Source organism: Solanum dulcamara, chromosome 8 (genome assembly GCF_947179165.1).
Source record: "Solanum dulcamara chromosome 8, daSolDulc1.2, whole genome shotgun sequence".
NCBI classification, from domain to species: Eukaryota; Viridiplantae; Streptophyta; class Magnoliopsida; order Solanales; family Solanaceae; genus Solanum; species Solanum dulcamara.
In genome coordinates this window covers 64,493,418-64,505,426 of record NC_077244.1, presented here as the reverse complement: position 1 = coordinate 64,505,426, position 12,009 = coordinate 64,493,418, and the positions used below count along the sequence as shown (strand labels likewise).

Here is a 12,009-nt window from a genome sequence, read left to right as displayed (position 1 = left end):
ATTTTCTCCGGTGGTTCGACTCACAATAATTTGAGTGGTCCTGGCGATGTGTGCTACATTTGACTTGTACTTGTAGCAGTTAGATGTCAAAACTGCATATCTTCATGGAGAGCTTGAAGAAGAAATTTACATGCTCCAACCAGAAGGTTTTGAAGAACAGGGAAAAGAAAACTTGGTTTGCAGGTTGAACAAATCTCTATACAATCTCAAACAGGCGCCGAGATGTTGGTATAAGAGATTTGATTCCTTCATTATAAACCTTGTATACAACAGACATAGTTCAGATCCTTATATTTATTACAAAAGATTTGGTGATGACAATTTTGATATTTTGCTGTTGTATGTTGATGACATGTTGGTAGCAGGCCCCAACAAAGACTGTCTCACAAATTTAAAGGCGCGGTTGGCTAGTTTGAAATGAATGACTTGGGACCAGCAAAAAAGATTCTAGGGATGCAAATTCATCAAGATAGAAATAATAGGAAGATTTGGCTTTCTCAAAAGAACTACTTGAAAAAAATCTTGCGATGCTTCAAGATGCAAGACTGTAAGTCAATTTCTACCCCACTTCCTATTAATTTCAAGTTATCCTCAAGAATGAGTCCTAGCAATGAAGCAGAGAGGATGGAGATATCTCGAGTACCGTATGCATCAGCAGTAGAAAGTTTAATGTTCGCCATGATATGTACAAGACCTAATATTGCATAAGAAATGAAAGTGGTTAGTCGATAAATGGCTAATCCTGGTAGAGAGCATTTGAATACTGTTAAGAGGATCCTAAGATATGTCAAGGGTACCTCAGATGTTGCAATGTGTTATGGAGGATCAGACTTTACTGTTAAAGGTTATGTTGATTTAGATTATGCAGGTGATCTTGATAAAAGCAAGTCCTCCACAAGTTATGTGTTTACTCTTGCTGGAGGAGCTGTAAGTTGGGTTTCAAAACTGCAATCTATCGTGACTACATCTACGACGAAAACAGAATATGTAGTAGCTACACAAGTTAGCAAAGAGGCAATATGGATGCAGATGTTACTGGAGGAGCTCGGGCACAAAAAAAGAAGGTTGCTCTATTTGTGACAGTCTGAGCACTTTGCATCTTGTAAAAAATCCGATATTTCATTCAAGGACAAAGCACATATGAGTTCAGTATCACTTTGTTCGTGAAAAGATGGAAGAAGGCAGTGTAGATATTCAAAAAATTCACACTAATAACAACCTAGCATATATATTTACGAAGCCGATCAACAGTAACAAATTTATATGGTGTCGATCTTCTGTTGGCCTAACAGAAATATAACATTGCACTAATTGGGTAGAAAGGATGGTGTGAAGACTTAATTGATTCTCAATTAAATTTTCAAGTGGGAGAATGCACGATAGTCAAATACTACAAAATGCATTTTGAACACGTAGTCAAAAAGGGAACAAAACGCATCTTGAACGCGTAGTCAAAAAGGGAGGTGCAATACGCAGATTTTACGCGTTTCTAGTTTACTATAAATAGAGGGCCTCTTGCTCTTAATTAGATTATCCCACAAAAAATACAATCTAAAAGAGTAAGAACACAAAGAGAGTTATATCCAAGATAAATATTGTAGTCTTGAGTGTCATCTTTAACGGCTTGTTCCTTTTACAAAAAAGAAATGTTAATTGTTGTTTTCTCCTTGTATTTGAGAGCAGTGTACTCCCATATTATCATAATAAGATCCTTCTACCCCGTGGTTTTTCCCCTTTATCTGTTTGAGGGGTTTCCACGTAAAATTCTCGTGTCCAATTTATTTTTATTATTTATTATCATATCAAACTTTAATTATAGTGCTTCCTCCCCCAACAATCCTAGCAAGAACAATTTAAGGATAGTAATTGCTCTCTAAAATCCTCTTTAGCCTACTATATATTGTACCTCTATTATGTATCTCTTGGACCACTCTTCTCAACAAAATATTAACTTCATTTCTCTGATTTTGAAAGATCCTCACATTCCTCTCATGCCACAAAACAAAAATAACAACATCCCATAGCAGCTTGATTCTTGATTCTTCTTCTGCTTCTTTCAGGTTTTGGCATTGGTTTGTCAATACCCTGTAGGCAGAAAAAATAAAAGAGAACCGGATCTGATGAAACAAAAAATCTCTTTTGGGGGTAAGATTAGAGCTAGAAAATGACAAATTTAATATTCATGGCATTTTCGTAAATTTATCAGTTGCGATGCAGTATCATACAGTCAAATCAAACAATATAGTTATTATTAAACAATAGTAAATTATATAGTCTATCCAAACATAATATTATACTTTACTATACAGTACAATACAACATCGTATATTATGAAATCATGGAAAACCACCATCCAAACAGAGTGTAAAATATCTATCAAACGAATGATCCCTAACCCTACTATGAACAACTGCATAAATATCTCTTTAAAATAACAGATCACTTAAACAGAAAACCAGAACATTCTATCAATAATGCAATTCTTGAAACTTTAAAAGCACGCATACACCCAAAAAAACGCCGCCCTTGATCTCTTTTCTTAGTTGGATGTGTCATGCCAAATGCCCATGAAGATGTAGGAAGAAACTTTTTATTTAGTATAATCTTTATTATTAAATAATAAAAAACAAATACAATGATAAATTTTAAAAACAACCTTAATAATAGTGTCAAGTAAACAAGAGCAAAGAATAGAAATTTCGCCTTTAAAGTTGACGAGCGATATCTTTAAATGGGTGACATCGGACGCAAAATAAGTAGCCGAACTTTAAGATAAGTATGAGATATCGAAAATCTGAATAGTTAAGGTCGTAAAAAAAAAAAAGGTTAAAAAATGAAGGCCTTCTTTTAAGTTAGGGGTTCCCCTAACTGTTTGGAGTGGCGCCTGGCCAGAATTTCAAAATCGTCGTAAGAGGGACACGTACATTTCCCCTTCCTTCACGTCATCTCAATCTCTCCCGCCACCCTCCATTTTCTCTCTCACACATAATTGGAGGAATTATGGGTGAATTCCCCAATCTGAAGACGCTTCACTAAATTTCCCAATAACAGTTCCAGATCTTTCTGCAACTTTGTTTATCAGTCCAGAAAATTAGAAATTTGCATTGAATACTGATTCTAGTTTGGTTTTTTTTTGAGCGAGAATGGCAGAGAATAATGATTTAATGAAAGCAAACCCACCTGGGATTTTGCTAATTAGAAGCATTAGAAGGATAGATTGGAGTTTAAAGACGTATAAATATGTAGTTTTGTTGATCACATTCATAGCTTATACATCTTACCATGCTTCGAGAAAACCCAGTAGTATTGTGAAGAGTGTTTTACATCCACACCAATTTCTAAACGAAACGGTTACAAATCCATGGCCTATGGGTCCGCTTTTCGTAAAGAGGGAAATTTCGGGTCATATTGATTTGGGGAAATCAAAAAAGAAAGGTTGGGAACCATTTAATGGAGAGGATGGAACATCGAAATTGGGTGAAATTGATGTTGCATTTCTAGCATGTTATTCGATGGGAATGTATGTAGCTGGACATTTAGGGGATTCATTGGACCTAAGGTTGTTTTTAGCAACTGGGATGATCGGAAGTGGCATTTTTGTTGGGTTATTTGGTATGGGTTATTTTTGGAATATACACGCTTTTTGGTTTTACTTGGTTATGCAAATGGTTGCTGGGTTGTTTCAGGCTACTGGGTGGCCTTGTGTTGTTGCTGTTATTGGAAATTGGTTTGGTAAGAGGAAAAGGGGATTGATTATGGGTATTTGGAATGCTCATACTTCTGTTGGGAATATTAGTGGATCTCTTATGGCTGCTGCTGTTTTGGAACATGGATGGGGTTGGTCTTTTATTGTTCCAGGAGCATTTATATTTTTCGCGGGGATAATGGTGTACTTGTTATTGCCTGCTTATCCAGAAGATGTTGGGTTTCCTTGTCCTAATCAACCGTATGTTGAGGATTCATCTCAGACTAACGATGAAGAAGCTCAGACAGTGAAAGAAAATGTGGCTGTAAATGGACAGTTTAATGTTCCTCGGATTGGTTCCAATAGGACAAGTGTTGGTCTTTTGGATGCTTGTCTAATACCAGGAGTGATTCCATTTGCACTGTGCCTTTTCTTCTCAAAGTTGGTAGCATACACATTTTTGTACTGGTTGCCATTCTACCTTAGTCAAACAGGTATTGTTGCTTACATTTATGAATCGTTTGCTATACTTGGTGCTTTGTGTGTGATACACATTGTTCTGGTGCATTAAAGCTTTCCTAGAAACTTACAGTTGGAGAGACTTTCTAAAATGGTGTTACCTAGGTTTGAAGCTAGTTTTCATGACTATTGCTCCCTCCGTCCATTTTTACTTGTCCATGTTTGATTTGACACACCCTTAAGAAGTAATTAATAAAATGATAAGTTTACTATATCACGCTTAGAATATAATAAATTCAATATTTTGGGAAATGATTAGTTTATAATAAGGGTAAGTTAGGAACTAAGTGATAAATTATCCCTTGTTTTTTCAAACTGAACAAGTAAAAATGGACATTTATTTTTAGTACAGTGGACTAGTAAAAATAGATAGATTGCAGGTTTATCTGTAATAATTTTTGTTTATATGAGGTACTTAGGATTGTCCATTGCTGATAAAGTAGGGAATTTTGATTCTGGAGCTTTTGAATGTTGAAACAGGAAAGAAATTATCAAAAAAAAAAAAAAAGAGAAAGAAGGAAGTGCTCAAATCTACAATCTCTAAATGTAGTAGTTGTTGCTGCTAACTCTGACTCTTCCTGAGTGGTAAATACACGTCCCATCTGATTAAGGATCATGTAGCTTATACGGTGTTGGAGTTGCACTGTAGTCTCTGCTTCTAATGGCAAATCGGGCTACTGATTGTGTTTTTCTATTTGCTAGCAAACTACTCTACTACATTCTAGTGCACAATGGCTTCTAAACAGACCACCTTAAGTGAGAAACAGGAAAATACCAAACTAATACACGTTTAAAAATAATTAGAAGGTGCTATCTGAGTCTGTTTAAACTTCCAATTATGCAGATGTTAGTTTGAGCGTTCATTAGTTTAAGTAAGACAAGGTGAATGTCTTATAATTTCGAAAGGATGTGCCTGAGAAAACTGCATTCTTTACAAGTAATTTCAGCTAGGTTTCTTTAAGTTCCCTGGAGTATTACTGACAAAGTAGTGTTTCTAGTTCAACTTCATAATTCACTTCTTGATAGAAGCTTGTTAGACATGTTTGTTGGTTATATACTTGCTTTGATGTTAAATGTTTCTCAGGCGCTAACTACAAAGTAACAGTTCTCCATTTGTTGCAACTGTTCATCTTTTAGAAGTAGTGACTATATTAAATTTACCTGATGAACTTTAAAATACCTAGAATAACTGGTAAAGTTGCTGCTACGTGACCAGGAGGTCACGGGTTCAAGCTTTGGAAACAGCCTCTGGCAGAAATGCAAGGTAAGGCTGCGTACAATAGACCCTTCTGGTCGGGCCCTTCCCCGGACCCTGCGCATAGCGGGAGCTTTAGTGCACCGGGCTGCCCTTTTTTTGTTTGATTACTAGCATCAATGTTCATTCTACTTTGAAGATTCATTGTCAGACTTTTTTTTTGGGTAAATTTCTAAGTGACGCCATGGTCATGTTCCTCATCTTGGTTCTTGATGATCTATTTGCAGCTATAGGGGGAGAGTATGTTGCAGTGAAATCTGCTGGGAATCTCTCTGCTCTGTTTGATGTTGGAGGTATAGTTGGTGGAATTCTAGCTGGACATTTATCTGACAAGCTTGATGCTCGTGCTACTACAGCAGCCAGCTTCATGTATGCAGCGATTCCTTCTATGCTTCTGTATCGCAAGTATGGAGGCACATCAAAGTTTATGAACATTCTGCTCATGATGATAGCTGGTTTGTTTGTTAATGGGCCTTATGCGCTTATAACAACTGCAGTGTCAGCAGATTTGGGTACTCACAGCTCTTTGAAAGGAGATTCACGAGCACTTGCAACAGTTACTTCCATTATTGATGGTACTGGATCTATGGGTGCTGCTTTAGGTCCTCTTTTGACGGGTTTTCTTTCATCAAAAGGATGGGATGCAGTTTTTATAATGCTTGTTGTTGGTGCACTTAGTGCTGGTCTTCTTCTATCTCGTTTGGTTCTTTTTGAACTTAGTGAGAAGTTCTCTAGACGCCTAGCCTGTGGACAACTCAATAGTGAAGGTAAGATATGTCTCCATTTGTGTGTCTGTTTGTCATTTTGTATTTGTTCAACTGTGTCTATCATCCTTATTTTATTTCTTTTTCTCTCTTTTTTCTGATAAAGGTAAGATTTGCTTATTTCATTTCTTTTTTTTTCCTGAGAAAGGTAACATTTCCTTATTTCATTTCTTGTTCTTTGCAAAGTCCAGTACAAATACATAATTTGGTAATGTGTCAGAGCATATGCATAGCATTTGCTAAAACATTAGTATTCTGATTTTAGCATTAGAGCAGTAGGATGAAATGAATTAGAAACATTTGAAAAAGATACATGGTACACTTCACTTCCCTCCTTTTTTTAATTTCCTTTTGGGATTTTGGGGAAAATTTGTTTTGTTTAAATATCTTTCTAACACCTTTATATCAATAAACAAGTAACAAATGACTATTGCTGTCATGTCCTGTTTAAGCCTGGTGGCAATAATTTATCTGGAACAGTGGTTTATTGTTGTCGAGTAAAGGGGAAGCAGATAGATAGTACTTTTGATAAAGGTAAAAGAGAAGTCAAGATATTCTGTATGATAAAAGTTATAGTCAAGATATTATAGCTGTATCCTGTATAAGAAAAATTCACGTTCCCAAGTATTCCTGGTCTTAGCTTATAGACTCATGGAGTAAATGATGAAATCATTAGACTTTGGAAATAATTATCAAATTTACTAGGCCGTAATCATGCTGTAGATCCCTGTGCAAGTTTGGTGTATTTGGATCAGTACTATGCTATAGCATTTGCAGTGAAGAATGGAAATTTAAACAATATCATGATGCAGAGCAGTAGTTTAGTCTGAGTATATTGGTGTATATGATTATTATATAATCTTTTTGAGTGCCTATGCAAAATATCTTGCATCAAACAAAGATAATTACTGGTTATTTTGTTATGTATATCTGATCCCCTTATATCTCAGACATAATTTCACCTATTTGTTCAATTTGAAAACTACCACGCCTAACTAAATCCAGCTTCAAATTAGTTTGATCTCCTCCTTCATCTGTATCATGTACACACACGAGGAAATGAAAATACTAGTATCTTTTTGTTGTATACTCGATATATCTCCAAGATTTAATTAAAATGCATAATATACTTGCATGGTCAAGTGCATCAGAATCTGGGTGATGCGAGTGGGTGATCTTAGTTCGCCAAAAGATTTTGTTTCTTTGTTGTTATTTTTGTTCATGCCTCAAGCAGAATCTATTTTTTAATAAGAGTTAGAAACTTATGCAAATTGTATCCTAACCTCAGCCACCCACCCCCAAAATGAAAAATGGAGCAATTAATGTATAAAATGTGTTTTCATGCAATACCAATGCATAAAATTAGGACGGTGAATACTGATCCATGTCTCTCCTTGCTTGTGCAGTAATTACAGATATATTAGAGTAGCTTTGTCATCTTTCGTTTTGTTTTCTGAAATCTGATTACAGAAATTTTTTCGGGGTGCTCATCATTATGTAATTTTTATGAAAACTATAAACAACAACAACAGCAACATATCGAGTGGGGTATGGAGAAGGTGCTGTATACACAGCCTTATCCTTACCTTGTGAAAGGTAGAGAGTTTGTTTATATGACAACTATGAAAAAGTCTACTCTCGTCTTTCGAATTAAGCTTCCGATTTTGTTGGTGCAGACTCTTTTTAGCTATTTTTTTCTTTTATTTGTGGTACCCCTAAGAGACCTTTCCTCTCGCTACGGTCTAGTATCTCTTAGGTCGATATCCAGTAGCTCCGAGGAAAGAAAAGGGCCGCCTTTGCAAAAAAAAAAAGGGAACCCCGTCGCCTGTCCGCTCAACTCTGATATCCGAATCTCCTTTTGTTTGAAGTTTATTGGACATGAATGAACCCGCATTTCTGATTCAATTGCATAAGCCCTAGTTTCGACTGACGCCAGGCATTGCATTCTCCGGATAATTCAAATCGATATTTGCGGAGTTGATTATCCCTCTCAAAAACAAAGACGACCGGGGAGCGGGTTCCCCACTGGAAGGGGGACAGGAGACGGCCATCTCAAGGCACATCACGACCTACAGGCAACACCGGACATGTCTTCTCCACGATCTCAGGGAAATGAAAATAAATTCTCAAAGATCTTTGAACGACTCCGGTCCTATTTCATCTCTTGCCGCGGCTAGTCTCCTCTTAGAAAGGCGAATGAATCATTTTTCCTATTTTTCATGCTCCTACATCTAGGGGTGTTCATGGTTCGGTTTGGGTCGGTTATTGATTAAAACCATAACCAAACCAATTTAATCGGTTATTAAATGTTTAAAACCATAACCAAATCAAGTAAAATAATAACCACGGGTTTGGTTATTGTCGGTTTGGTTCGGTTTGATTCGGTTATTTGGTTATTCGGTTTATGACTAGCCAAGATAATTCAAATATTCTCTCTCTACATTCTTCAAATTCTTATGAAGCTCTTTTTTCCTCACGACCCACAGAGGTTCAAAACAGAAAATGAAACAACTTAAACATTCGGAAAAAAAGAAAACAACTTAAAATCAATTTAAAATTTGAAAAACTCCTTACAAACCTTCTCAAAATTTGACAATCTTATACTTGGGGTTGAGGAGTTGAGGTTGCTCTTGAGCCTTCACTGTTAGTCTATGACTGTGAGTCTGTGACTTTGTGAGAAACCAACGTGAGAGGAACAAAAATGTAAAAGGAAAATAGATACTAGGGTTTTAAAGTTTTAACTTTTACTTTATGTTGCTGCCTGCTGCTCAAGTGCTTAGTGTTTATTAGAAATTTAGGATTTAAAATTTAGGATTTAGAATTGGGCTTGAGAGTTGGGCTAATGGGCTTGGATTGTTGGACTTGGACCGCTGTTTAGTGTTTATTAGAATTTATAATTGGGCTTGAGAGTTGGGTTTGGATTGTTGGGCCTTAAAAATAAGTATATTAATATTAAATTAATAATTAAAACGTATAAAATATCTTTAATTATTTATGAAAAACTAATATTATACATATAAATAATTATAAATTTTAAGTATATAATTATCGGTTTGGTTCGGTTATTTTTTTCTATAATCATAACCAAACCAAATATTATCGGTTATTCAAATTTAAAACCAAACCAAACCAAACCAAACTGAATGTCGGTTTTTTTATTCGGTTTGGTTAAATTTTCGGTTTGGTTTTGGTTTTAACCAAAACTGTGAACAGTCCTACCTACATCCATAGCATGAGTAGTTAAAGCAAACTTTCCTGGTGACGGAGAGAGTTTGACAAGCTAAGAAAGTCTATTTCAAATAATCAATCCTATCTGCATATCATTTTGCTTCTCATACATTACCACTTAATGTTATCTGTTTTCTGTAGATATTTGTATGTTGAAACTTCTATAAAGCACTCATAGACATGTTTCAATCCTCACTTTACCGCCATTTGTTTTAAGACTTGTTTTAGAACTCTTTTAGGAGATTTAAACCTGCAAAATGATTCATACTGCAACTGAAGGATGCATCTTACTCTGTACTTTCTTACTTTTACTCTCTATCAATATTGGGTTCGATGGATGAACTGACAGTTAACCGCTTTTCTTCATCTTTTTGTGATAATATTTGTTTTTGAAACAACTTTTAAAGCCTCTGCACAGGTGTTGCAATCTTTAGAAAATTTTATAAGTTTAGTATGCTGGCACATGCTTCTATCTTCTTGGAGTCTTTGTTATGGAGGGACCTTGTGATTAGAAGTGTCGATACTTCACTTAAAATCTTTGGAAATTGCTATGGTTTTGGAATTGATTCGCTATGTGGTGTATAATGAAATTTTGTGATACATTCTCAGATACTATTTTGTGAGCCATTGATTTTTTCGTGTAAAGAGTTGCTATTTCAAAATATTAATTTTTCCCTTTTAGAGGATAGAGCGTCTAGCTTGTTCACTCTATTCCTCAATGATTGTGAGTTTGATTTATAATTTTCAAAATTATGAACCATTCTCATCTAAGAAAGTTGCTTCATTTTGCAGATTCTGCATCTCAACCCCTTCTAAGAGACCGAAGATGAGGATTTGTTGGGCTACAAGTACTACCTCTCGGTGAAAACAGAAGCAAAAATCTTAGGTATGAAAAAGCCAGTGGAATCAGTGGGACTCAACAAGCCACATTGTCATCAAAATCGCCACTAATGCCTTGAACATGGTTTCTTGGTACAAGTCAAAATGAAACAAAGGTGCTTCTCTCATGAGTTTTTTCTGTTGTGAAAATCGTTGCTTGTTATCTGAGATAATATTTATGCCACAGCTGATATTGCCTTTCTTCTTATCCCATGAAGGAGAGTTGTAGATAGAATAAAGTGAAGCTAGATTATTAGATTTAGTAGCACATCCGATGAATATCCTTTGTTTATTAGTCCATTTGTTCCATATTATGTCTTTTAAAGTTTTCGTTGCACAATTCTTATTAGAATATTTGTGTGAACTACCTTTAATTTCTTCTTAAACCTCTGTATTGTTTTTACGAGAAAATTAATGATAGCCTCTCTGGAGTCGACTAAAGCTCTCATTCTCCAGAATCAAGAACCACATTTTGTGTAACAAATTCCTGTGGTAGTGAAACATATATTACAATTTGGTCCCTGTGTGTTCTGCTGCAAATGATATCAATTAAAGTCTCATGAGTTGTTATTGAGTCAATTAAAATTGGTCATTTAGCACTTAGGTTTGACCTAGTTGGCAAAAAAATATGATTGGGGTTTTAAGGGGTCGGGCACTCTGTATCCTTTTCACTACTCCAATTACAGAATACGTGCAAGCACGAAAAAGGATGGTGTTCTAATATTGCTCCTATCATGGATAAAATCATGCCATATTCTACATAATGACTGAAATGCAAAGACACATTCAAACCCCACAGATTGGTGTTATAATCTTTGGCTTGGAAAAACTTTTGTTTGGAGAAAAGTTGTATCTCAATTATTTTTTGAGAATATGTTTTCGGAGAATATTTGTATTGGTTAATGTTGACTTATTTTTTATTCGATTCACCTCGGGTTCAATTCCAAGTTTTTGTATGGATTGCCTCTATTTCAGGGTGGTTTTTAACATTTTCCCTTCAAATTGATGGTTTTTAGGTTTTGTTCCTGTTTCTGTTTAATAAAGACTTGTGAGTCAAAGTATCTTTAACTATGACCTAATTTTGAAAGACAAAAATTTGAAGAACTTTTACCTTATCCGACATAAATTGTGTCATCTAATTCGCAAAACACAAATTCAGAGAACTGTTGTCTTGTCTGATAAAAGTCAAAAGTTCAGTAGGAATAAATTATGCCTTATAACTTTGTGGGTTTAGAAACTGAACCGTAGAAACTAAATTATGCCTTGTGAAGCATAATTTGTGTCTTGCCTATTGTCTCGCAATCTTTTTTTTATGTCGGGTATTTTTTACCCACTTTTTGTTACTTAAAGTGCTGAAAAATTAAAGGTCATCCCAAAATAGGGGCATTCGTGCAAATAACCCACAATCCACATCCGGTCCATCTTAGCACCCAATGTATAGTCTAGTCGTCAATGATTGGATTAAGAATCATAAATAAGTTCAAATTTCAATAGAGACAAAAACACTAGGTGATGTCTTCCAATTTGTTCTAGACTTCGTGGATAAAGCTACCTGATACATGTTGCCACGAAGAGGTGGCGAGTATCCTGTTGTTTTAGCCTTAGTGAACCAAGTTATCAAGTACATGTTGCTGCTAGGAGGTGATAGGTATCCCGTGGAATTAGTTGAGGTATGCTCA

The 12,009-nt window shown here is 35.5% G+C and overlaps 1 protein-coding gene across 1 annotated transcript; it reads left to right on the top strand.

Annotated features, from left to right (window-relative positions):
• Positions 1-2,789: 2,789 nt before the first annotated feature.
• Positions 2,790-10,707, top strand: LOC129901080 (putative glycerol-3-phosphate transporter 4). The gene is made up of 3 exons (XM_055976198.1): positions 2,790-4,179; positions 5,687-6,226; positions 10,244-10,707. Exons 1-3 carry the CDS (start codon positions 3,144-3,146, stop codon positions 10,279-10,281), a joined length of 1,614 nt encoding a protein of 537 aa, XP_055832173.1. The 5' UTR covers positions 2,790-3,143; the 3' UTR covers positions 10,282-10,707.
• Positions 10,708-12,009: the final 1,302 nt, after the last annotated feature.